The sequence below is a fragment of the Corvus cornix genome, chromosome 27 (genome assembly GCF_000738735.6).
Source record: "Corvus cornix cornix isolate S_Up_H32 chromosome 27, ASM73873v5, whole genome shotgun sequence".
In the NCBI taxonomy this organism is placed as follows: Eukaryota; Metazoa; Chordata; class Aves; order Passeriformes; family Corvidae; genus Corvus; species Corvus cornix.
The window spans coordinates 902,261-929,463 of NC_046355.1; the positions used below are offsets into that span (position 1 = coordinate 902,261).

Sequence of the window (27,203 nt, forward strand, 5' to 3'; positions counted from 1 at the left end):
GCGCGGCGCTGCCCCCTGGCGGGGAGAGAGCGCCGCTGCACGGAATGGCGGCAGCGCCGTGAGGGGAGCCGGGAGCGGGGCAGCGCCCAGGGCCCGCCGAGACGCCTCTTCCCCTCAACTCGGGACCACGATGGATCCCCGTCCCCTCAGTCCGAAAGCCCCCGGGACCTCCCGGGACACCGCGTCCCCTCAGCCCGGACCCCTCGGGACTTCCCGTATCCCCCATCCCCTCAGGCCGGGACACCCCGGGATCTCCATCCCCTCAGCCCGGACCCCTCGGAACTTCCCCGTATCCTCCGTCCCCTCAGGCCGGGACAGCCCCGGATCTCCGTCCCCTCAGCCCGGACCCCTCGGGACTTCCCCGTATCCTCCGTCCCCTCAGGCCGGGACAGCCCCGGATCTCCATCCCCTCAGCCCGGAGCCCCTGGCACCCGCGTCCCCTCAGCTTCCCCGCCGTGGGGGCGGCCCGGTGCTGCCGGTGCCCCGTGCGCCATCGGGCAGCTCCGGTACCACGGACCAACACGCAGGCCCGGCTCCACTCGGAGCCTCTGGCAAGCCTGACCATTTTCTTCTTCCCCGTGCCCTCCTTGGCTGCACCTGAGGAATCAGGAATTCTCTCACTCCAACCAAGGTCCACGGGGTTGTTAATTACAATGAAGGGAGCTGTAGTCGGTTTTTTCATATTTGCTATACACAGAGTGCAGTTCCCTAACTCTGGTGTAATGCTATAGCCATCATAGCTAGTTTATGTCCTTCTGTTTATTTCCTACTTTGCTAAATTTTATCATTTCGACCTACACTGAAACAGGCAAGGTGAAGTCTGTATGCAGTTTGATTTTTATTTCTCCCCGTTTAAGTCACCTGTAACAGACCCTGAGGAGTAATTGCTTTGAGGCTTGTTATTTTGCCAAATGAGAGCTTGTTACACATGCCCTTAGACACTATTTAGAACCAACCTGCAGAAGCCACACATAGAATAAATTAGTAATGTGTATTTATTTGAGTTTGGTTACAATACACAGACAAGGAGGACACTGAAATTATTACTGAGATATTTTTTCAGATAACATGAGTGACAGTGCACAGAGCAGCAGTCAGAGTAAAGGAAATTTTTGCATAAATACAGACACTTGAGTACAGGGATTTCACAGTTTTCACAGCAGTATGTTACAACTTTACACTTTAAATTACTACACCAGCTTGAGTAACATTGGTTATACATCAGCAGTGGTCCCAGGCTTCAGGTACAGTCAGACCAAGGATAAGAACATGATAAACAAATTGAAAAACAACCAACAACAAAAAAATCCAAAGTCATGGCTTATGGGAATGACAGGCACGTTCCCCTCATGGGAAAGGTACAGCTTGGTACCAGAGTTATGTTCAGTAAGGTGTACCTATGAGCCAAACTCTACCCCCCAAACCCTAAATCTCTTCTGGAAACAAAATGAGAACAGGGAAAAAAAAAAAAAAAAGGTGAGAGACAGTATTAAATACAGCAGGTAACAGAGGGAATAGCACAAGTTTTGGTTTTATTAGAGTAAGTTTCTATCCTTATAAAACAGTCACTTTGCACAGTTTGACCAGGCAGCTCAACATCTCTGTCCCAATGACGGTCCTTATACATCACAGTCCCACCGTGGCTGACCCCTGGACAGGCTTCTGTCCTCGTGCATTCCAAGGCAACACCAGCCTCTCACATGGTCATGTGCTCCGGTAGGACATAGGATATGTCATCCCAGGGGTGACGGTACAGACCCTGCTTCAATCTCTTCTGGTCCAGGTAGTGTCCTGAAATGGGAGTGGTTTGTGTTACAAAATTCCCATCCCTCCTCTTAGTCTTTGCCTTGAGTTGGAGTTCTGGAGTGCATTGAACGGCCCTGGGTTTCAGGTTTGTCTGGTGTTCCTGGGGCAGGGCAGCCCCAGGAGGAAGGAAAGGGCAGGGAGGACACGGCAAACTCACCAATGAATCCCATACTCCTGCCCAGTACAAAAATGCCATTGAGAGCTCCTATATCAATATATTCATCTGCTTCTTCCCTACAAAAGAAAGGAAAATAAACGGTTCCTGGTAATCATCTATTTAAGGAATCAATCTCAGACAAGCTGGCACTTGCTCTAGTGCCAGAAGCCACACAAATTCCCATGACAGCTTTCTGCTCCCAAAAGCCAAGCCAGGCTATGTTTCCTTCCCAGTATCCTGGAATTCTGACCCCCAGGAGCTGGCAGTGCAGCTTCATGGCAGCATGATCCAAGAACAGCAGCCCCAACACTCACCGTGTGAAAGAGCCACAATTCCTGAGCACGTCAACAAAGGCCACTCCAATGAAGCCATCTACATTCAGGATAAGGTTTGGTTTCTGAAATAAAACACACCCCCAATAAGGATGTCAACAGTGCAAATGGTGTTCACCTGGCAGCTTCCACTCTAAAGGTGACTTCAGGGCTGCCTGTAGCTGGGGACACACCAGCCCAGCGACAGAGAGGCTGCTCAGCAGCCTGAGCAAGAGCCACACTTATTTGGGGTTTTCCAGCATTCCCATTGAGAGGTCCCTCGGGTCAACCCCCATGAGGCTCCCTGGCATGGGCCAGTGCATGCGCCAAAGCCTCAGATTTACACCCAGCAGTGCCAGTGTGGACAGTGGCCACACAGATGATGGTTTGGCTTGTTCAGCATTTTCCTGGTAGCCAAATGTCTTCAGCCTTTCCAAACTGCTGCTGTACTCGGCCTCAACTCTACCCCAGACACAATCCCCAGCAACAATTTATGAAGCACTGCACTGAAAATAGAGCTGAGCCCCAGTCACTTTCCCTTCCCATGAAAACCAGTGCCCAGAGCAGTTCAACACTGGGCCTTTCACCTTGGAAGTTGTGATTTTTTCTACTTCAAGTGCGTAGTCCAGCAGCGGAGTGGCTGGGAAGTGCTGCTTCACGTAGTCCTTGAGAATCTGAACTCTCATGTCAGGGTTGTTTATCTGCAAGTTCAGAGCACATTACAGTCAGTGATGTTGCCTCTTACAGATACTCTTTGCAGATTTGGGAAAATTTGGTCACTAGCTGCCTCTGAAACTTGCCAACTTTCTTTCCTTTGTTTTTGCTCTCCCCCACCCTTCCCTAAAAATCCCTCCAGTTTGTCCTAATGCAGTTTTCTTACTGATTTCACTCGGTGTCCAATGCCCATGATCAGCTTCCCTTCTTTCTTCATCTTATTCACAAACTCCATGGGGATAATCCCACTGTCAAAAGCTTTGCTGAACATTTTGGCCGCGGCATCCAGTGCTCCCCCAAACCGGTCACCCTGGGTGCAGGACACAAAGGCAATTACAGCAAAGGACTCCACAATTAAGATACAAACCCAAGATTATCTCCCCCATCCACTCTCTAGGTCCCTGTGGCATTCATGACATTAGAGTTGGGCAGGCACCTGAGAGAAAGCATCTGCTTATCTCTCACACGAGTGCCAATTTGGAGTCAGTGCATCTCTGCTAGAGACAACATGGGGGAAAATGCAATCCAAAGTCTGTTTTACTAACACTTGTCAGAGTTCAGGCAACCAAACAGAGTCAACACTGACAGCAATTTGGCTGCTACAAAATATTTCTAGACTCAGGATACAAACTAGTCTGGCTTACTGAAAAAATGGACCAGATTTGAAACAGAGCACTGAACTGTTAGAGTTGAAATTCAAGGTGTCAGTGGACAGACACCACCAGCCTGTGACTCTGCAGCCAATCCAAAAATTAATAGTAATAAAACCTAGAAGAGTAATAGTAACAAATCTAAACCTGGGTGTCAGGTACTCACAATAGTAAGAAGGCCTGAAGTGAGGCTTGAAACCAGATCTTTGCCAGCCCTGGCACAGACGATGGTGTTGTGGGCGCCAGACACGGCCGGCCCATGGTCTGCTGTCACCATCAGGCACATCTCGATGAACTGGCAGGCGTACCTGGGTAACCTGGGCACAGACACCACATCAGTCAGGGACAGAACACAAATGCAAATGTTTGTAAAGTCCCTTGTCTCTCCACAGTTGAGGTGGCACAAGTAGAGAGTGTGCATCAGGCCTACAACACAGGAATTCCCTCAATGCACCGCAAGACTCATGGGAAACTTCATCCCGAAACTAAAACACACTGTATGCAGCCCAAAATGCTGATGTGGTGTCATGGAAGGAATACAGAGATGGCATTCCAGTGAATCTACCTTCACAAAGGAATCCTGGAGTTACTTTTTTTGCTTAAAAGTCTATTAATAAACAAGAACAACTCCAAAGAATCTTATTCACAAACTCCATGGGGATAATCCCGCTGCCAAAAGTTTTGCTGAACATTTTGTGAAAAGCTTGTGAGCTTTCACAAGAGCTGCCTCACCTCCTCTGAAACCAGAGCAGGCCTAGAACCCCTCCAATTCCCATCTCCTCTTTGAAGACCTCAGTGATGGGCATCCCAGCATAGATCAGCTCCTGTCCTCGTTCGTCACAGATGCTGGTCATGAAGGAAGCTGGTTTGCGAATCAGTCCCAGCTCCTGAAATTGCAGCATAAAGACAGGATGTTAAACAACCCACACCAGCAGAAAGAGGCAGCACAGGGCAAAGTGGGCAAACAGCAACACCTCAGGCTTGCCCTTGGAGCACCTTCCACAGCCCAGAATCAGCACAGGAAGCAGCTCACAAGTAACACTACAAAGCACAAGGTATAACCCCAATGTGGCATCCAGAATCACAGCAAATGCCCTGTCTGGTTCCAAGGAACCCAAAAGCAGGTAAACCAGCACAGCTCACCCTTGCCCATGAGTAATCCATTGGCACAGTTGGAGGAGGCACTTCCTCAGCTGGTTCAATCACTCTTTTGGCCACAAGATCCTGGTACACAGACCTAGGGAAAGAATCTATTCAGTAACTTTGGTCCTTCTAAGAAATCCAAGAGAGGTGATCTAACCCAGACCTTAAAACCCCACAATGAGTAGAAGTTGCTTTCCTTAAGCAGAAATATATTCCCTACCAGGCCAGAATCAGTGCCCTGACAGCTTTTGTTCCCTGCTGAAGGTGCCCTGTGAGTGTGACTTACTGAATGACCTCTCCCAGCTCATCGAAACTCCGGGGAACAAACACTCCAGCTTCCTTCAAGGCTTGATTCTTTGCTACAGCAGTTTCGGAGGCTTGGTTGGCACAAGCTCCTGCATGGCCAAACTGCACCTACAAACAGGAGAAGAGAGAGCAGTAAGGAATATGGGCTGTTACACCTGCAGAAAGTGGAACAGAATAAAGCCCTGACTGGGAACACCAGTGGCTTCCACACCTGCATCCTCTGGGCTGCCAAAACTCCTGGTTACAGTCAGAGCCAGCAGGGCAATCACAGGGATGTTCTGACCTGGAATCACTACTCCAGGCTCATCCATTCATGTTATGCCTCCCTAAACTGCCCCACTTCAGAACTGCTTAACATAGATCTTTGCCATTCTCTCTCCAGAAACAGGCAGCTATTGGAATTTGTTGCTTTTCCTGGGATCTTTAGGCTCCCTTCACAAGTAAGCAGAATCCCCTGGAAATTTCCCATGACAGAACTACAGAAGCACAAGATATCTTTATCGTTTATATTTATGAACTTTTGCACGTTGAAGTTACTACTGCCAGTTCTGGAAGGTTTAGGTACAATGAGAAAAGTTGCGTTTTTCTTCCTGTTGTGGATATATCCTTATTTTGTGCATCTGCGCCCATATTTGCACATACCTCTGAGGAGAACATGGTGGCACAGGTACCAATGCACCAGCACACCACTGGCTTGGTGATCCGGCCTTCTTTAATGCCCCTGCAGATCTTGTACTCTTCTGTGCCTCCAATCTGCAGGGAGAGAGAGAGATGGTTCCAAACTGCACTTTTGATAAAACCAGCTCTGAGACACACACAGAAGCATTGCTGGGATTTTTTTTCCTTTTTCACTGAATAATAGCTGAAGTCTCAGAACAAAGGCTCCTGACTTTTTTTTTTTTTTTTTTTTTTTAAGTAGGGAAGACTGTGCTTGCCTGTGGAATACATTCAATTTCTTTTGATGAGAGCAGCAAAAAATAAAATTTGGAATATTCAGGAAGAGTAGAAGTAGCTGCTATTTAGCATCCTTGCAGCCAGGTCAGTTGCTTCCAAAACAAAAACCACACATAGGTATTTCTCAGGTAGTGAAGTGGTCTCACTCACCTCCCCCAGTACTACAATCATCTTCACTCCTGCAGTATCCTGATAACGCAGGACATGATCCATAAAAGTTGAACCAGGATATCTGTGTGCAATACAGGGGAAATGGTTTTATTTCATACTTTTCTGAAAGAAAAACTAATACCCAACCTGCCCCTTCTTTCTCCAAATTACCAACAATTCTTCTTGAAAACCAGTGTCTGCAGAAGGTGCCAACTCGTACCTGTCTCCTCCGATGGCCACCCCCTCATAGACCCCGTCGGTGGTTCGGGAGATGATGTTGTTGAGCTCATTGGACATCCCTCCAGAGCGGGACACATAGGCCACGCTGCCAGGACGGTACAGCTTCGATGCCAAGATGTTATCCAGCATGCCTCCTGTGTTGCCTATTTTAAAGCAACCCGGCTTGATCCCACCAACCTACAAAGGAATTAGAGAAAGGTGGAAAGCCTTTTAAAATCATAAAACTGAGAAATGCTTGTATAAGGCAGCCTTGTACAGACAAGGAAGGACAGCAAAGACATTAAGATGAGAGACTAACATGCACTTCCTGTGACTGAAGACAGAGTGCATTGTAGGATACTTCATCCATCGGAGGAAGCTGATCTGAAGGTTAAGAAAGACAGGAGAAGATGGCCATCAGTACTTACAGTTGCAGGCCCAATGATGGTGACTCCCTTTTTATCAGCTGCCTTGATCAGTTTGCGCGTCAGGGCCTCCGGAATGCCCTCGGCAATAATGGCAATGGTGCGGATCTGCAGCAAGAGGAAGAAAACCATTGGTACCCCCAGGAGCTGCCCCTTGTCAGGCCCCTGAGAGGTCATACTTGGGAGGTCACTCTGTGCACTCTCATCCACGAAGGCCCAATGCACAAATCTGCAGCTGCCATGATCTTCACAACAGTCTCAATGCTCCGGTCAGGGAATTTTCTCCCCCTTGCACATCAGAGCAGCACTGTATTTTGATCAGCCTGAAGTAGCTACTGCTAACCAAGAAGCACCAAGTTCCTCTTAAATTGCAGCATTAGGATTTGCCAGGGACCCCCAGTATCCTCCTCACAGTTTGTGAGGGGTTAGAATTGGGGATTATCTACTAAGTCGGAAGACCAACACAATTTGCTAATGCCATCATGGTTTAAGAAAGACTGGTACCCTGCTGACAGGGTCTTCCTTCTTCTCTTGGGCTTCTTCTGGATCCTGTGCTCACCTGGGGATAATTCATGGTTTCCACAGTGCTGTCATAGGCAGAGCGCAGAGACGCAAAGTTGATGAGAACGTCCACCTCTGGGTGCTTCCTCATGGCATCTGCCATGTTCTTGTAGACTGGGATCAGGATTTCTTTGTGGCCCCAGTAGAACTTCTGCCTGTGGTCACCACTGTGGAAGAGAAGATGGGAAAGCCCTGACCTTAAGGCTGCTGGAAAGGCAAAGGGACACAGAGCATGCAGACAGAGGAGTTTACAAACCCCATTCTCAGCCCCCGAGACTGACTGAGACACTCACGAGCACGTGAGCGTGTGTGGGGAGGGACCATATGACAGCAGAAGGTTCTTCAGAGAATAGGACAGAGCAGCATATGGAAGGAGACGGGCTAATGGGGACAGAGGCATCCAGCAAGATGTATAAGCTCTCCCACAGTGAAGTTACCAGAGCCTTAACTCTACTCCAAGCTGGAAGACAGAATGAGGCACAGAAAGAGTAATGAATGAGAGGCGTGCAAAGCTGTGTCACTGGGCTGGTGCTAACACTGGACTGGGGGAACAGGAAACTGGTATCTGTGGTGAACAGCCAGGACAGCAATGGGAGGGCCAGTCAGCTTCCCAATCCTGCTACAGTGGGACTCTGCCCATCCCACAGACACTGGAGGGGAAAGTTTCACTGTAGGTATTTCATAGACAGTAGATGCTCTGACTGGAACTGCAGTGAAGTCTGACTGGGCAGTTATTTAAGCGTGTGGATACTGGCTGCGCTCCCATACCAGTACCTTCGTGACAGAACATTCCAGGTTTTGCCAGCCTGGCTCCCTCCAAAAGGTCAAGTAGAATCAGATAATTACAGGTAGCCTTAAACTTTAATCCCTATCGCTTTTTCTTCCTTAATCAACTGCAGCACTGCCAGGGGCTGCCACTCACCTACAGACATAGCTGTGCCTGCACTCAGTACTCCAAGGTTTGCACTTGCTGAGAAGTTATTACAGAGCTGCAATTACCATCAGAGCTGCAGAATAATTGTCAAGAGAAGTTCTCTGCAGGACAGAGGTTGATTAGACATCAGCTCTCCAGGATGTCTGTAAATACCACAGGAATGAACCAAGGCTCCTGCCTGGCTCTGGGCTCCCACCTCACTGTACTGGAAGTGACAGCTACTGTTTCCCTTCTCCCTACTCGCCCTGTCCCACAGGGAGACCCCCCCACACTGAGGGGGTACAATAAAACAGCTCATGCACACCCCAAGAGCCCCTCTCATCCCTGTAGGGATGACTAAAAGAGGGTGAACACCGCAAGGGAACTCTCTATCCAACTGAAGGATCCACAGGCTTCCTGCCTGCTAAGTGACCACTGCTATTGGAGAGAATATGAACAAGATTTTTTTTTTTTTTAATTTTGTTTGGCTACATACCTGCTTTAGTCTGTCAGCAGAGCTGCTACGATTCTGGATAATATTTGGAGGGGTAATTCCTGCTGCTGCAGGCACAAATTAAGGTGTCTCAGACAAGCACACAGACAACAGCAGATGAGTGGAAGGAGCCTTACACAGCCTGCCTGCCTTTGCTGGGGGCTGGGAAGAAGCCCAGGTAGTCACACCTGCCTTACTCACTGAGTGAAGAACAGAATTTGGACATCTGTTAAAAGCGCATGAAGTGGAACTTCAGTTCTGCAGTGAACATTAAGCTGTTTCAACAGCGCAGCCCAAAATCAGTGACTGAAGGAAACAGAGCAGCCTACAAAGCCAACCCAGGGGTGGAAGGGAGCAGAGGAGAAGGTGTTCTCAGGATGGAGCAGGGATGGAGACCAGGGCAGAGCTCCACTAAAGAACCGCAGAGACTCAGAGAGGAGGAAGGTCACAGAAGAGTTGGAGGGAAATGGAAAAGCGACGCGGTCACAGGCTACTTACGTGAACGGATAAACCATGGCAGCCACTGAGGGCTCATCCCGGGAGCAAATGTAATCAAAGTCCAGCATTCCTTGGACAGCCCGGGTCTGCATCCCCCACACAATCGCTTTGGTGTGGCGGCTGAACAGTGTTGTGGCTTTACCTGCTCGGAGAGGGGAAAAATACCAAACCATGTTCAAACTGTACACCCGAGCAAGACACAAACTGCAACTTTGCCAAATGCCTGCTGAAAGGCTCCTGGATGAGTGCATTCCCCCCACCCCCAAACTGAACCCAAGAGATGAACTGCAGTTTGCAGGATGGGGTAGTCACACTGTCCAAATTAAGGAAGAAACTGTAGATGAAACAGCAACCCCTTCCCTGGATTCTGAACACAACAGCCAGGTTTTGGGGTTCACAAAATGGGCAAGCAAATCATAGGAGGGAGACTGATATAGGAGAAGAGAGAAGTGAAAACTGCCTCTCCCTTTCCTCTCATGGACCTTCCATCTTCCTCCCAGTTTTCTTATGCAAAGCTGAAGAGAACTTAGAATTTCCTTTATTTATTTGCATGTAGCCCACAGTCTGGGCAAACCTTGAGAAGTTGGTCAGGGCACCACAGTAGAATGACAGGAAATTAAAAAAAAAAAAAAAAAAAAAGGCAGGAAATGGTGGGAACAAAGGAAGTAAAGGAGCTCAACATACTAAGGTTTTCTTTCCCCCTTTTTTTTTTTAATGATCAGAATCCAACACAAACTTGATGACTCCAAGAATTTATATATGGCCCAAAACTCAGCTTCAGTCACAGGAAAAACAAAAGTTCAGCCAGTGAAGATGGACTGTTGGCTTAAAGTCTATTTACACCACTTGTCACAGCACAACACTGAGTCTCTCCTTCTGACTCCAGGCAGAATTAATTTTAAAACTTGTAAAAACTCAGAGCTGGTCAAACTTGGGCTACTGCTGAGTTCTTTCTGGATTTGCATCAAAGGTAAATAGCACTAGGGATTAAACAGGACCATTGTTCCTCTGGCTTCAACAAAAAATCAGTCCTTGCCCTCCAGCCCTACACATTCACAGTTCAGATTCACTGCAACGTGACTTGTCATTAGAGAACTGCTTACCCTGAAAATTCTGTTTATCTTGCAGGTGCCTGCAAGGGGGTACCATGGGTACTCCCAGGAACACCAAAATGCAGACCCAGAGAGGCAATGCGGCTTGTCTGAGAGCACACAAGCAATAATCCAAGAATTCCCCTTCTACTGTTCCTCCTCACGATAAGGGAGGTAACTTGAAGCTCTACTTTGCCCCAAGTTCAGCAGTTTATTCTCACCCAGCACAGAGCCCAACAGAGTCTTTAAGTCCCAACAGAATAACTTCACTTGATGCCTTAGGTTTTAACTTCCATATTTTTCAAATTCTGTACTGCTTAGTGTGTAACTGAAGTTTCTTGTAACCTGTTAATTTCTGCTCTCTTCTGCTAGGTAGACATAACAAAGCCTCTCCGGGCCTGCTCTTCAAGGACACCCAGACTGTCCTAGGCCCAAAAAGTATAAACCAAAGAGCCTGTAAGGGGGGCAAGTGGAGGGGAAATTACATCATTAAACTGAAGCTTTAATTGGAGAACTAACCCTGATATGCAAATGAACCAAACCTGTAAAAGTGTGAAGAACTCGTGACCTGGGATCCATCTTGGGGTCCATCTTGGCAGTAGCCTCTGGCTCCCCAGGGTGTACCTTTGAAGGCCTTTCAAATAAATACCAACTTTTACTCCCTTACTCCTGTCCAGTCTCTGTTTCTAGGAGGCCTCTTAAGGCATCACACTGAGCACAAGCTTTAATAGTTTGCTGGACTGATAAGGCAACATTTAGTTCATATGTGACTTTCTGTACTTCCCAAACCTGATAACCAGGGCCCCTGAACTACTTTGTTTCCCTTTGAAATAAGATACCAGTTATTGATCACAATGAGTGACTCCTCCTTTTGGAAGGCAAAGGGAACAGAGCTTTTCACCAGGTGCCTCAGGCTGTTCTTCTCTGTGATGGTTGTGGGGAGGAAGGGAAGAAAAAACAGTTTGTTTGAGACCTGGCCCTCTCTCCCCCAGAAATAGGAAGTATTTTTGCAAAGACATATGTGATCTGCACTTGAAAAACCAGATGAGAAGTTCACATGGTGACAGCTAAATATGCTGGGCAGGAGGGAAGGACCAGACAACACAGCAAACTTTTGGAGAGAAAAAACAGCAACAAAACCAAGAACTAAAAAAGTCAGCTGCCAGCGAGGCCAGGCACATTCAGCTGGTCACACGGGTCCTACCTGAACCAGGTCTCGAGGCTGGAACTGAATCTGTTAAAGAGAGAATCACTCATGCAACAATATGACAGAGCTGGCTGCTACCAGCCCACTGGCCAGGCACCCAGGGAGGTGCTGCAGCAGCCCTCCTCTCCACAGCACTCAGGGCTTTTGGGTTTGTTCTTGTTAAAAACAAGCAGACTGGAGCCCTCTCACTGTACTTCCTCTTGATGTGCTGTTTCTGAATATCCCAGCTTGGAGCAACTCTGACTCCGTGTGTATGAGCTCATAGCACAAGTGAGCTGCTAAAACACTTAACTACACTCAAAGATAGGCAGATACCACAAAACTGCTTCCCTTTATATCTAGAAAAAAAAGCATTTGTCTCATGCCCATCCTGCCTTTGGGAACAGCAGAGCATTGCCAGCAGCATTCCCAGGGCTGGACTTACCAAGAGGTGCTGTTGGTTTTGCCTTCTTAGCTGGAGCAATACCATCTGGTTTGGACTCAGAGAAAGAGGCAGTTCTGCTCGGTGCTGGAGTCTGAAAGATTCAGAAGCCAAATCAGTGAGCGACAGTGCTCCAGGTATGGCCTGGAGCAGAGAGGAGGAGACGGCCTCACTTTGGCTACGCTGGTCTACTACAAAGAAGATGAGTTTTCAGATAGGACAGTTTCAGTCAAGTGACAGAAAACTGAATGACCCAGTGGGTTCAACAGTCACATTGTCGGCTTTGAGAGGCCACATTTTCCACACAAGTGAGATGGGCATTGCGGCGGCCTCTCCTGATAAACTGCACAGGTAGAGTCACGCTGGTTTTCCTAAAGCTTCCTACAAACCCTAGTGGCCAAAATCCATTTCCAGCCTGTCTGGACAGAGGCTGCTGCCTTCATGAGGCTCTTAACCCATGTCCCCTTCCACAGTGGGGAAGGAACTCACCGAGGGGCTGCCGCTGGCGTTGAGGAGGAAGTTGGCGGTGTGGGCTGCGGCGGGCGGCTGGTTGGGGATCGGCCGGTGGCCCAGCGCCATGCCCACGATCGCAGTCATGTGGGTCTCCGTGCCAAAGACATGGATGGGGATCCCCGTGGTCTTCCCTGTGGATGTACACAAGAGCAGTCAGCTTCCTCAGGGGGAAGCTCTGCCAAAGTGAAGCATTTAACCTTGAGAAAGCTCAGCAGAAAGCAAGTGGAAGAAACCAGACGCAAGAACAAGACTTAAGGAAAAGCTTGGTCCTTACCAACTTCTCCCATGACACGTAACCCTTCCTGGTAGTTTGGGCCTCCTCTTCGTACAAAGATCCTCACCTCATGCTCCTTCAGAGGGCCTTGGTAATCCTTAATTGCTCTCACAATGCCCTAAAAGAAACACACAGGACAGGTGACCCAGGCAGCCAGACATTTACCCTGTCCCATCATCTCAGGAACTCCTGGAAGAGATGGGCTATGAGCCTCAGCCAAACATGGAAGTGGGAAGAAAGGTCTGGGGCTGACAACTGGGTGTTTGCTGATGTTTGTGACTGGTCACTTACTTTAAAGGTGGCTGCTACATTGGTGAAGTTTGCAATGCTGCCTCCAATAATCAGGATCTTCCCTGTGGGAAAAAAATATAGGTAAATAAAACCATTTCAAGAGCAGAGTACTCCAAGATTATGAAGCAGTTAAGGAGAAAGTGAAACAAAGCTGCAGAGTAGCCAGTTGTGTCTAGTAGAAAAAAAAACCCTAAAGCAGTTGTATTTAGTAGAGCCTGGAAGATAAGAGCTTTGTACCAAGCAAGAATGTTTGATAAGGATCTCTCAGGCCCCATAGAAAACCACAAGTCCCCTCTCTGAAGCAAGAGCTGACAGAGGTTCTTTCAGAAGGCAGCAGTACATTGAAAGCTCTGCCAGGGAGAGCTAAGCAGAGTAACAGCCCAGATCTGTCCAGGTTTTTCTGCCAGACACAGCTTCACAGCTTTGGAATTGCAGCGTCTCCCTCACCTTCTGGGTGCTTCTCTCGGGTCATGAGGGAGAGGATGGTTTTAGCGTAGTCGTAGGTCTGCTGCTCGCTCGGGGCCCCTGAATATTCCCCGTAGTTCGCCAGTTCATTCACACCCCCCAGGTCACAAATGGTGTCACTGTAACAAAAAAAATTACCTATTTAAGAGATTAGCTATAATTTGAGTCACTATAAAGGTCCTAAAGTATTCCAAATCCCTGGGGAAGAGAGGGACAGTGCTGTCTACTGAAAACAAAGCTGCTCTCCTCTTGGTACCAGTGACTATTAATCTTGTCATGCTCCCCAGACAAAAACTCAGTGACCACCACAACAATCATATTACCCTCAACAGCCTCCAGCCAGCTTGTTTCTTTAGAAGTCAGAAAGGAACTGTATCTCTGCAAGAAACTGTATCTAACCCTAACCTTCCCAAAATTAAAGTCCCTACGGGACACTATGTTCCACAGCCTGGTGAGAAATCTGCACAGCATCTTCATTCTGAAGAGATCGCAGTCACAGTATGGGAAAAATGGCTTTAGAAGAGCTTACTTTCCAGAGGCTGCAGCAATTATGCTCTCCCAGCTCTTTAAATCCTCCCCCTCTGGAAACCTTGCTTCCATTACCTGTACACCACTGAAGCACCACCACCAGCCACCATGGTCCAGATCCTGCCTTTGGGGTTCAGGATCGTAAGCTTCAGGCTGGCCCCACTCTTGGCATCCAGGTCAGCAATGTAGGCTTCCTGCAGAGAGAGCAGCACAACCTCAGCTTCCTCCTGCACCTGCCTTTTCCATCCTGAGGGTTCATAGTGCTGGGTGCATTTGGACACTCAGAGCAATCACATCTCATCAGCTACAGCAGAGGGACAGCAGAGCTACAGACACAGCATTTACCAGGGACAGAGGTCCTGTGCGTCCATCCCTCCATCACAAGACAGTCATAAAATCTGAACAGAACTGCAAAGTCTGTTCTGGCCTTATCTGAGACTAAGACCTGAGGAAATCTAAAAATCATCTCACCCACGGTGACCACTCTGGCTGTGCTGCAGCCAGGAACATAATCACTGAGAGCTGTAATTTGGCTCAACGTGGTGCTCCTGCAGCCCAGTGTGCCAGGCTGCTGAGCAGCACTTCATCAGAGTTCATTAACATTCCCAGCAAAGACTCTGCCATAACAACCTTCCCAGGGACTTGGAGATGGATGATTCAGAGACAAAACCTGAACTAATCCTTTTAAGAGCAAATTGAGTTGAGTGTTGGCATCCAGCAAGCTACATGGAAAAGAACAGCTAAATGGATTTCCTGGCCACAGTACAAAAAACCTTCCAACTGAAGCATAATTATAATTATTAAAATGAAAAAGTCAGGACAGAAATCTTTTTAGAGGGAAAAGAACAGACCCCTGAAATAAGTAACAGAATAATTAAGGAGAGAACTGTACTTCCAACAGGCTCTGAAGCTGCTGGGACCCATATCTGGAGCAGTGCTTGTGCATCCAGCAGTACAGACCCAGGGAATTTGGAGAGGGAAGAGGCACTGCTAGACAAACAAAGTGCTGCCTGCAGGCCTCATCTTGTCCTCGCTTTTTGGGAAAACGGGTGTATTAACAACTTCTTACTTAAAAGTTTCAGAGATGGTGATTATTTTCTCTGGATTCACACTTGGATGCAGCATTTGCACACAGCTGCTGCTCTGCTCTCAGAACTGTCACTGAAACACTGAGGGAGCATCAGTTCCCACAGGGCTCCCAGTAACCACTGCTCTAGCAGAAAAATAGTGATGCTGAGGGGAGCAACATGGGCAAGAAACCACAGAAGGAAGCTCTGCATGGGTACAGAGCTCTGGCACACAGCTGAGGAAAGTTAAATACCAGCCTCCATTAAAAAAAGTCAATTCTGAATTAAAGAACTGACCAAACAGAGCTGGAAAGCAAACCCAGTTCAGAGTGTGATTCTGAGCAGTCCTAGGACCACAGCTACCTGTGCACAGGTTATCATGGACAGCACTGCCAAGGTGACACAGCAACAAAACCACTGGAAACCGTAATGCCACAGGCATACAAGCAATGATGAATTCAGGACACAATGAAGGAATTCCATCTGTCACTTGCCTCAGGGTAAGCTTCCCTGCCAAAAGGAGGGGGGAACTCCACATCCCCCCACTTCACTTTGCAGATGTAGTCAGCTGTCGCGTCAATCTTCGCAGCCAAATCAAGGATGTAAACACCATCCTTAGTCACCACTGCAATGAAAAACATCACAATTAGCTCTGGCTTGTACAGAGACACAGATTTACTCCAACATGTGTGATCTCCACGCAGAGATCATTGCAAAAGCTGGGTGACTGCTGTTTCCCCTGGCACTGGGCTATATCTACCAGCTCCAGCAAATTCCCTGAGGAATTATCCAGTAATTGTGGCCATGGTCCAGACTCTGTCTCAGGGGCTGTTTTGTTCTAACAATGATATTTTTACATTCTTCAGTTCTGCCTTAACATTCCTTTCAAGGGAATTTTTCATTTCCTCATTTTTAATTCACTGAATGAACAGCTCGAAGACATATCACTGCCACTTCCGTACTTCTGCACATGGCACCTAGTGCTGTTGTGAATTACAGAACCCAGAGAAGGATCAAGAACACATTCCAGTATTTCAGAACAGAAAGTTCTGCTCCCAAAAATATCCATTACCTAATGGATTGATCTCAAGGTACGTAAAATACAGATCTTCATAAAGGTTGAACAGGCCACAGATGAAGCTGGCCAAGATGCTGTAAAAAAAAAAAAAAAAAAAGAAAAAGAAAGTAACACAAGTTAATGAAAGCGGCCAAATCCAAGTACAGCCTGCTCTGTTCGTTGGTATTAGTGGCAATCTGCAAATCTACTTGGCATCAATTTCTTTCATTCTCATTCATCTTCTCTGGATGGAGCCCCGGTGATGGACGACTCAAGGGAAGGAAGACCTTCATGACTCATTTTAATTACCCTCCACCAAACTCTGCTGAGGACACAGTTGCTCACAACTGTCAGAGCTGTGCAGTCTGATTTATCTCCCCACAAGACAGAAGCGCATCATTGCCTCCCTGCTGAAACCCATCTCTGTCAGATCTGAGCTTTGTTAGCTGTGCTGGGGAGGAGGCTGCAGTGAACTGATGGAGTGACAGGCTCCTTCAGCCCTTCAGTACTGCACAATGTCAGCAAGGATTACGCTATGTTTGGAAAAATCATGACTCATATTAGGATAACTAGGTATGGGCATCTAATTGAGGGAGATGCAGAAGCCTTGAGATCTACAGATAAGCCTGCAGGAGAAAGAACAGGAGAATAACTTTGGAGACCAGGCCAGAGCAAGGGAGAGGGAAGTTCTGAATTAGCAGTCAGATTCACATCTCGTCACCATTTCACAGAACAAAAGAAACTTCTATGCTGGCACAAAGGATCAGAATTCCGTACATGTCTCCAGTCTCAGGTTGAGACCTGAGCAGGCTGACAAGTGCTGCTGCCAAGTAAAGGCTCAGCACGAGGAAACCTTATTTTTGGGTTTTACAGGCAGCTCAGATAAGTCAGAGAGCTTGGATTCAGGATGCATGGCATATTCTGGAGAGCAGCAAGAAGGGCAGGAGAGTGAGCTTCAGGGTGAACAAAACAGATGGATGTGGCACTGAGATAAAGAGAGCAGCTACTGCACGGCTGGTCCTTCCCAGAACTGCATCTCTACTTACTCCTTCTTGTCAGCTGGTGCATGCTGCAGGAGATGCTTCTTCACATCCGATTCACTGAGCTTCTCATCCACTGCCACGAGCAGCTTCTGAGCTTTGGCATCCACATCTCCCACATCCACACCCCCTTCATGGTGGAAGAGCACGTAGTCTCCCTCACGGGCAGCGTATATGCATACGTAGAACTCTTCCTCCTGTGCCACAGAGCAGGGACAAGCATTAACCGTGACACCCAGAGAAGACCCTGGAGAGGTTCTCGTGCCAATGCTGGGACTGGGGCAGCTGAGGCCACCATCAAGCTTCCCAAGGAGCAGCAGTGCTGAAGTGGCCCTAACGCTGCCCAGGGTGTGCACCAACACTCTCAGCTCAACAGCACATTCCCAAACTCCTGCTTTCTCCACTGTGCCAATCCAGCTAAGCATGCAAGTCCAGAGAGATTTAAAAGCACACTTTAATGGTGTACTAACCTGTTTGTGAGGGACGAAGGGTTCAATCAGAAAGTTCTTTAGGATTCCCTTCGCATTAGCAATCTGGGGACAGAAAACAAGGTAAACACCCATAACCACTTGTCCAGCACATTTGTGACAGCATAAGGAAAGCTTTGAGAATTAATCAGCACTGCTCTAAAATTGCTCCCTCTCCACTGTGCCTCCTGAGGAGCCACTCCTCCCTCTCCAGCACTGCATTCAGCACTGTCACCCCAGGATATCTGGTTACAGGAGTCAGTCACCTTCCCCATCTCCTAACAGGACAGAGGGGTATCAGAATTACACCAGGACAGCTGCTCTCCTCTCCTGTCCCAGAGACAGCACTGTCACTGGGCCCTGCTCAGCACAGTGAGACACAAGGGCTTGAGCTGCTCTTGGAGTAGTGGAAAATTCAGAAGTGAGGAACTCCTGAGCTAGTGGCAGGAGCAGAGGCATCAGAGTACTGCTCACCCTGAAATGGTATCAGGGAGCACAGAAGAGCAAGAGAATCCTTTAGCCTCTTATTATGGGTCCAGGAACTGTTCAGTGTAGGCACTTTCCTGTTATCCAAATCCACGTTTCCAGGCTCAAGAGACATTGGGGGATAACCCCTGCTCCTCCGGACACCAGTGGTCCCAAGCCTGTGGCCCAGTCCTTGCTTTAGATATGGTTGTTGTATTGTGGTAAAGGAGTAATTTCCACACCCATCATTTTCCCAGTGGGGAGCACTCAAGACACAGTTCCTGCTGTTTCCCAATCCTTCAGGCAACCACACCAGCTCGGAGCTGGAGCCAGCGGCAAATCAATCCCAGCAGGGCCAAAGGCATAAATTCCTTGAGGCAGCACAACTCCATCAGCTCCCAACACACGGCAGCAGGGATGGCAGGCACTTCATTATCATTAGCATTGCACTGTCATTCCCAGGAAAATAAATATTACAGGGCAGCACTGAGTTAAAATAAGGACCTGAAGTAACACTCAATCATCAGCCAAAACACACGGGGTGGCTGCAGTAGAGGACCAGTTTATGACAACTTTTATACTGTCCTGGGAACAAAAGGGAAGCACTCACCGTGGTTTCCTGGCCCAGGCGCTGCTTGAGCCAAGCCTTCACCTGATCCAGAGTGAGATTAATCCCAACCAGTCCAAGCTTCCCACGTCTCTTGATGAGCTGATCTGGCTTCACCACTAAACGCTACAAAGGTTGGGCAAGAGATTTAAAGGAAGTAGCATTAGAAAGTGACTTTGGTCAAGTGGTTCTCTGCAGATAGTGAAGTAAAAACCTAAATCAGCTCTGCACAGCACATGTCCTTGCAAAATTCCTTTAATCTTAGCAAATCCAGCTCCTGGTACAACATGCCTGCAGGTTCAGGGTTTTTTATGCTGTACTTTGAGAAAAGCTGCCTTGTTTCTGCTCAGCTGTGAGCAGACATCAGAGACTGAGCCGACAGTTTGTTCTGGCTTTTTTTGATGAAAAAACTCAATAAAAGTCATGGCAGACACAGTCAGTTGCTCACAAAAAAACCCCTAACAACTCCTGCTGTCACTACACTTTGCTTATGAGACTGGCTAGGGCCAGGGTCATGCACATTTCAGCCAACTGATACCCACAGAAAGCTGCTCCTGGGTTACACACATCTCTAGCTTGCAAATATCTTTTTAAAAAACCAAACTATAACTGGGTGTCATTCTCCTGTACTGCTGATATGTCCTGGAACTCCAGCAACTTAAGAGCCAGAACACATCGTGTTGCAGTACAGGACACTGAGCATGGTCTTTTGCCACTCAATGGTGGTTCAGTTACTGAGCAAGATACATGTAATATTCTGTAACTTCAGTTGTTACACAGGATGTGTGGTGCATTGTCTTATGAGACCTTGCTCAGCTAGCTGCAAGGGTCTATGTGCCCATTCTCACGTAGCCAGCTTCTCAGATCAGTAAGCTGCAAAGAATCTGTATATCCTGAATCTATATGTCCCTTTTCACGTAACCAATCTCTCACAATGGTCTTGCTGCTGGATCCTGAAGCCCTTTCCAGCCTTACAGAACCTGCCTTAAAGGCCCAAGAGCATCCTTGCTCCCTTTTGGCTTCCTGCAAGGCTTTTAGAAGCACTGCTGATCTCTTCCTGCAGTTCACTCAGGCACTTGAGCATGGAACATTTAATTAGTGCAGGCTTCTATCAGTCAGTCAGTCAAGGACTATGAGACATTCATGTTCTCCAGCCAATGACTTAATATAATTAACCACTGGAAAGAAGCCAGCTTAGACAGCTAATAAAAAGAGCTCTGGGTATGTTTTCTCTACAGAAAGTATGAGGATATGAGACACAAAGAGAAAAGATTTTGCACTGAATAATTAAAAAAAGGAAGTTCTCCCTGACCTTTTGCTTGGATTCAAGAAAACTAAGCAGTGTCCTTACTGGACATAAAAGCCAGACACAGAGAGAGCACTCCCTGATTTCAGAGAGCAAGACTTTGAAAACAGGGACTGACATTTCTGTCTGAACCAGCCTCCTTTACCTTCTGTGCAGTTATGAGCAACTTTTCCACAGCTATCTCTGCTCGTGTATTTCACAGTCTTAAAGGAATAATCGGCCCCCCAGGTGATACTGAGGCTTGAAGAAAGGTTTGTTTCTTCATCAGGGTTGGGAATGACTGTGGCAGAGCAACAATAGCAACCAGTCCTTTGGGAAGGATCTGGAGCAGTGCTCAGGTGCTCCAGGAAGGCAGGTCCTGCTGTCCCTGTCCTTACCTCGCTCAGGAGCCATGGGTGGTCCTGTGTGAGCCGTGCCCAGTCCGTGGCTGGGGTGACCCGGGCATACTTGAAGCGGTTCTGGATGGCAGAGGACGTGCAGATGTACTTGTACAAGAACTCCTTCCCCGTCTGCTCAGAGATGGCTTTGGCTGACATGGCTACCTAGTCTGGATGGGGAAAAAAACCACAAATCCATCAGGAACAGAGACCTGTTCTGGCCAAGAACTCCACATCACTCAGCTCAACACAAACCCAAAGCAAACCAAAGTCTCCCTGTTACGCATAAGATCATAAAACTCCCCTGATAAGCAAGAACTATTCATGTTACTAAAACTTCTACCCCATTCCCCTGTCACAAACACTCTTTTCATCCAGCCTTTTCTGCAGGGAAAGGCAGAGTCCCTGCAGCTTGTCCCAGCCACCAAACCTTTCCTAAATCCACAGCTTGGAGCATCCCCTCATGTCCAGGGCAGTGCCCAGCTCTCTCCAACGTTGCAGCACCCCGGGTTTGCTGCTGGGGGGGTCTGTGTAACACACCTACCACTTCTCCTGGTGCAGTTCCAGGGAGGGAACCCCTCCCTTGCACCCACTCCTCTAAGGCATCATGTATTTCCAGCCCAGCCTGACAGCAGACACATCAGCAATGCCCATCCCTTTTCTAAAGGGAAAGGAAAACATTGCCAGGATTACCAAAACCTGAATAGGTTACAACATTGTTTTCTCTTGTTTCAGAACCAGGTTTCTTGGAAAGAGCTTCGCACCTGACAGAATAAGATGCTCAAGACAACAAAGATTAAGGTTAGACTGTTTGTTTTGGTTTGGGTTGTTTTTTTTTTAAGAAAAATTCCTAATTCAGTCCCTTTCCTATGGACGGTTTTCTTCTCTTTTCCAGTATATTCCAAACTGATGTAAGCAAATGATTTCTGACCTCAAGGGTATAACTATTCTTTTTGATATGCAGCAACAAAGTCATAGGTGTCTAAGATGCATTTATTTTTAGCTGTCATAAACACTTATTTAAAAGAATACTTCATCCCAGTGATCCTGTCTGCATGTGTCACACATCAGAACTGAGTGCTGTGATCAGCCAGCAGGTTTGGTACGTCTGGGGGGTCAGACTGCTGACAGGGAGGCTCAAGCAGCAGCTCCTCCTGCATTTTGAGTAGCTGGGGTCATGTCACTGTTCCCCAAGCACAGCCAGTGTGGCAGGAAACAAAAGCACGCTTGGGATGGATTCTGGGAGAGCTGCAAAGCAGAACTGCACCAACACAGCAAAGAGGAGCTCAGATGCCCTCTGAGCACCTGGACAGCCAAGTACTAGAGCAGCTCAGTAAGACTACCTGCCCTCGCAGAACAGATACCCCACGTCAGACCCGCAGAGGGAAACAGTTTATGAACTCCAGTTGTTTCTTAAGCTGCCCTCTGGGTAATAACCATCAGTAATCAGCTGGGCTATTCATCCTATAAGCAAACACAGTACAGCCAGCGATTAACTAGCCATAACTAGAAATAAAAAACTTTCTCCCTAGACCAGGAAAAAGTTAGTCAGAGGCAGGTTACATTCCCTGAGCTTCCAGAACCAAATAGGTCAGACTGAGTTAAGTGCTATTACTGAAAGCTGGTAACTAAGCTTAAGGACCAGCAGTCAACTTTGCCACTGACATACTTTCAAATGCAATTCCAGGGTTAAAAATCACAAAGGCAAAGCTACAGAAGGGGCAAAAAGACAAAGAACAGCAGGCCTGCTTTCAAAGAGTTCTGATGTAGAACCTGAACACGATTGCAGCGCAGCTCCCAATTTAATCCCATTTCAAAACGGGATCAGACGATGTTTCTGCAGCACTCCATCTTTCATCAGAATCAACCCCCACTCCTGTCACCAGAAACACTTGATCCTAACACCCCTACTGAAACAGCCCCTGTCGGTTTGTTAGCCCAGTGCCAAAGCCAAGGTGGCCAGAGAAGAGGGAAACTCTTGTGAGCAGCCAGAGGAGACCAAACCCCAAACCAACACCCCGGCCTGATCCTACAGGCACACACAGACATGCTCCCACAGGCACCACGCCGCTGCCCGGCCTCAGAGCTGCACACACACAAGTCATCTGTACTGCAGAGCCCAAAACTTTCCATTGGAATTTGTACTTTAAGCAGAGCTATTTCTGAGAGCAAATCCTGCTCCTGCAGTACCTGCAGCCACAATTTGTTCTGCCTGGGAGGAAGCTGTAATACTCCTGCTTCAAACCCCTTCGAAATTCATCAACTCCACAATCTGCTCAGGGCCTGTCCCGGAGAAACAGGGTCACATTTCACTGCAGCACAAGCAGATGGGTAAAAGAAAATGGCAAACATATTTCTTTTAAAAACGCAAGTATTTGTCATTTCTCCAGGGTGCCACAGAGCCCCGGAACAGCACTGCAGAACTTCAGTCCACATTTAAAAATTAAACCACTTAGGCTGATGCTGGTTATGCCAACGAATCTCCTGCAATTGCAGGAAACTGGACCCAGGGTGTCCCTCAGGTCTTATTAAGTCTAGTCCTTAAAAAACCTCAGCGGGAACAAGTGACATACATGGGATTCCTTAAATCTGAGGGACAGAAAGAGGAGCTGTTCCTCTCTCAGAACCATTTCTGGTCATTTTTATGCTGCTCCATTCCACTGCTCCTCTGGTTTCCCTCACAACTTCATCACCTCATTTTTGAAGTAACACTACTGGGGTAAAGAAAGGAAATTACAGAATTCTTACAATAGCAGTAGATGAAAAATAACATCCTTGTGTCATGGCAACAGAACAGCAGGAATGAGGCTGTTCTGACCTTATCTGCCCGAGTTTCACATTTCCTAAACATTAGCAAGTCTTTAATCACACCCCTCACTCAGTTTTTCCACCGTTCCTCATGGGACAGAGAGCACAAAGCAATTGCTTCAGTCTGCTGAACTGTTCAGCTAAGAGATCAGCAGGAAAATAATCCATAGGGCATCAGCAATTCCTGGCTGTGTGTGCTCGTGCAGGTCCCTTGACAACCAGGGAGACAGGATCAAAGCAGGTCCATTAACTCGCTGCATCTGTTCTGCAAACACCAGGCAGGGGGACAGACTCATGTCACTACAGAGGCAGAGGAACCGAATCTCCCCAGTTTCCCAGGAATGAGCCAGGTTCAAACTCTTATCTGTCAGAATAATCTTATTTTCAGCCATGTTTAGCACCTGCAGTGCTGACCAGTGCTGGGGAGAGCAATGGCTGCACCTCTGAAGAAAAACCCAAGAAAAAAATCCCTTTCTCTGCCCAAAACACAAGCTGTAGGATAACAACGTTCTTTTCTGTTGCTCTGTTCAGCATTCATTAGCCAAGACTGACCTGCAATTTTCTCAGCACTTCAGGTCCCAGACCTTGCACCCACCACAGACAAGGGCAGATTCATGTCAGCAGCACAAGTGCCACAGATTTCCATGAATGATTGGCGTTCATTTACTAAGGCTCCAACACAAACAGCTTCCCTGCAACACCTCATTGACCCTTCTCTTGCCATCCATACCCACCAATTCAAAAAGAGCTGGATTCCAGCCTTTGCTAGCAAGTCCAGAGCAAGTAAGACACATGGATTAGATCATATTTTTGGGAGCTCAGCAGCACGTATTCCTTCAAAACATCACCTGTCAAATATATGCAAAGAAGTTGATGCTTGGGGAAAGTTCCCTGAGTGTATTGACAGAGAAAATCAGTGGGCTGGTGGTAAGGCAGGCAAGACTCCTCGAGCTGGATGTTGTGTTTGCTGTGACACAACTGCTACACCTGCCCCAATATATCAGCAACCAGCTGAAGAGGGCATGTAACAAATCCAAAAGAAACACGGATGGAGAAAAAGGGAGGCATTCCTGACACAGAACCCAGGTAAAGTCTCCCTGACTCCCAAGAGATCAATGATGTGGTACTGTTCAGAGTGACAGAGTCTGTTCTGCAAGGGGAGAGAAAGTATGGCAGACATTGATTTAGTTTGTTTTTCTTCAGACCAGAAGAAAAGATGTAACTCGGCTTCACCAGTCTGTGTTCACACAGAATATGCTGCTCACACATGGAATTCTCTGAGATCTGGATTGGTACCGTCCTCCAATCTCACCTGAACGATGTTTCTGCAAGGAGGAAAGGACTCCCTCCCCAGTGAAAGCTTGACACCCACTCTCTCAAGAATTGTGTCAACAAACCCACACCGTAAAGCAGCCTCCCCCCTCCATCCCGGGTCATTTATTAACATAGTTCAAGCCCAGCCAGTATTTTCAGCCCACGGCAGCATGAAAAGTTACATCAGCTCCCACCTGGCAAACGCGTGCATTTCATCAGAGGATGGTGAGGGCTCAGTGCCGTGGCCAACGGGAGGTCATGGTCCCGCACCTGTGGTTGGGAAACGCTGTGCGGGGTGATGCAAGGAGGTGCTGCATGCCCAGCTCTGGGGGAGGCTCCCTGCACACATGGAATCTCTGAGAAAAGCACGCAGCCAGGGAGGAGCACGGACTGGTTACATGTGGGTAACTGAGAGCAGCAGACAGGCTCCCCACAGCTGGCGGGCACCCAGTGCCACAAGGGGGGAATTTGGGAGTTCTGTCATTAAAGATCATCTTCTTCTACAGCCTTGGGGCTCCTTAATAAGCTTACTCCTTAAAGCACTTGCCCAGTGTACAGCAGTAACAGGTTCCCTGGCCATCGTGGCTGGGCAGGACTTCCAACTGTGGCTGTCCTTGCTTAGGAACCACTTCAGGCAGTGCAAGAACAGTGGGAAGAGCCCTGATACCCAGAGAGAGCTGCAAAGTCTCACATGCAGGAAACCCAACAGGGTTTGGCACCACAGAGCTGATACTCTGAGCTCCAAACCCAGTTAGGGATCAGAAAGAGTACAAACAGGATAGTCAGGGTGCACCTCAGTTTCCAGCCTTTAGACACTACTGCAGACAACAGAGTGTTCAACCGAGAGAAGGGAGAGTCTGTATAGCAGGGTGAGAATTTCGAAAGCAGCAAGACAAACAGGAGGTGTTTGCAGGCAGCAAACAGGAGAGCTGGAACACAGCCAGCTGTCCCGGGAAGGGAGCGACACACGGGCTGTGCACGCTGCTGCTCGTACGGCCACAGCGAGATCCCGGCGCCGGGCTGCTCCTCCAGGATGGCCACGAAAGGATTTTCCTTACGGCAGGGAATACAAGTGCTTTGACCAAGGCCCCGTTGGACCAGGGGCGAAAAACGCGTAAAGCCGGAGCCCTTTCCCAGCCCCTCGGTAATCTCTGCGCTGTGCCCACCGCACACTGCCTGTACCCCAGAGCCGCCCCGGCCACCGGGACACTAGCGGGCGTCAGCACCGCTGCGAGGAGACTCCGGCGGAGCGGCGGCGGCGGCGGCCGCCCGCAAGGTCAGGGGCGGCCGTGCCGGTGGGAGCGAGGGGCTCTACTCCGGACCGTACCGGGACGGCCGGCCCCCGCTCCCGCCGCACATCCGCTACTTGAGCGAGCCCGCGGCGCTCCCGCGGGCTGCGGGCCGCTCCCGGAGATCGCCCGCCCTACCGCGAACTATCGGGGCCGGGGCCGGCCAGGATCAGCGCGGCTCCCGGCCCGTCGACCACCCCCACTCCCGCGCAAGGCGCGTGGGCGCCGCGGCAGCGCCAGCAAAGCGGCGGCGCGAGGCCCCGCCATGTGCCGGGCAGAGCCGCAGCCATTCTCCGGGGCGGGTGGGCCCCGCCGCAGCGGCGCAGCCGCCCCGGCACTCACCTGGGCCCCGCTCGGCCGCTCTACCCCGATCCGCTGCCGCTCCGGCCCCACTCGCGTCGCCGCCACCGCCTTTTGTTCGCGGAGCGCGGCCTCCCCGGCCCATCGGGCTACGGCCGCCGCCGCCTCCCATTGGCCGCCGCCGCCGCCACGTGTGCGTTGCCTGAGCGCCCGCCGCGCGCCCATTGGTCGCCGCCAGTGGGGCGCGGCCGCGCAGCCTTGTGGGAGCCGTAGTTCCGACACGCTCGCCCCGCCCCCGGTGGCGCCCGCGGCCCTGACCCCCCGCCGCTGATGTCACCGGCCATGATTACGTCAACAGTCCCCCGCCCAGCGGTACCGGCGGCAGGAACGGGGCTCCTTCCCCAGCGCCAAGACATGCCGAGAAACCTCCCACGGGCGTGTTGTGGCTGCGGGGACGGGCAGTGCCCGGTGGTACCCACGGGGGAGTGGCGGGCCCGCCGGAGCCGGTTCACCGGTGCCACTGCGGGCGGCACCGCTGGAGCGTGATCCCTGGGAGCAACGGGCCATCGGGAGCGGGACGAGACCGCTGTGACTCTCACGGACCCTCCCGAAGCACCGGGAATGCTCGGGGAGCCGGGTGTCCTGCCTCCCCCCTGCTCCGTTTCCTCACCAGCCTCTCAAGGCGGCCGCCACCGCTCTCCTGCTTCCTAGGAATACCCATCCCACATTCACTTTTTCCCTGGTATTTCCAGCCTGTGACTAACGTGCTCATCAGAGCGCCGACGGAGCACCCGGCGTGGTGTCTGACGAGAACAGGCGGCCTTGCCCCGTGGCCGGGGCTGCCGTGTCCCCATGGCAGCGTCACCGGGCTGGGCACAGCCCTCACACTGCTCCTGTCCACCCCGCTGGGGACGGCGTGTCCCACTCGGCGGTACCAGTGCGGGAAAATCTCCCTGGAAAACAGTTACCGAACGCTTAAGCTGCCTGAAATTCTCTGCCCGGCTCCCCGGGGACGG

At 49.4% G+C, this 27,203-nt stretch overlaps 1 protein-coding gene across 3 annotated transcripts; it reads right to left on the bottom strand.

Moving 5' to 3' along the window:
- Positions 1-977: 977 nt before the first annotated feature.
- Positions 978-26,345, bottom strand: ACLY (ATP citrate lyase). Of its 3 annotated transcripts, none has more exons than XM_039565885.1 (29): positions 26,230-26,345; positions 20,477-20,641; positions 18,797-18,919; positions 17,725-17,787; positions 17,261-17,451; positions 16,230-16,309; positions 15,652-15,782; positions 14,166-14,284; positions 13,545-13,681; positions 13,098-13,159; positions 12,807-12,924; positions 12,509-12,663; positions 12,023-12,113; positions 11,596-11,625; positions 9,301-9,442; positions 7,395-7,563; positions 6,839-6,943; positions 6,412-6,608; positions 6,192-6,273; positions 5,730-5,840; positions 5,068-5,195; positions 4,782-4,875; positions 4,371-4,525; positions 3,805-3,955; positions 3,155-3,298; positions 2,862-2,975; positions 2,278-2,360; positions 1,964-2,040; positions 978-1,791 (listed from the first exon to the last, which is right to left on the bottom strand). In XM_039565885.1, exons 2-29 carry the CDS (start codon positions 20,633-20,635, stop codon positions 1,697-1,699), a joined length of 3,306 nt encoding a protein of 1,101 aa, XP_039421819.1. In that variant the 5' UTR covers positions 20,636-20,641; positions 26,230-26,345; the 3' UTR covers positions 978-1,696. The 3 variants fall into 3 exon arrangements, with proteins under 3 accessions (XP_039421819.1, XP_039421818.1, XP_039421820.1); XM_039565884.1 differs by having other exon boundaries at positions 20,477-20,646; XM_039565886.1 differs by lacking the exon at positions 11,596-11,625 and having other exon boundaries at positions 1,504-1,791; positions 20,477-20,646.
- Positions 26,346-27,203: the final 858 nt, after the last annotated feature.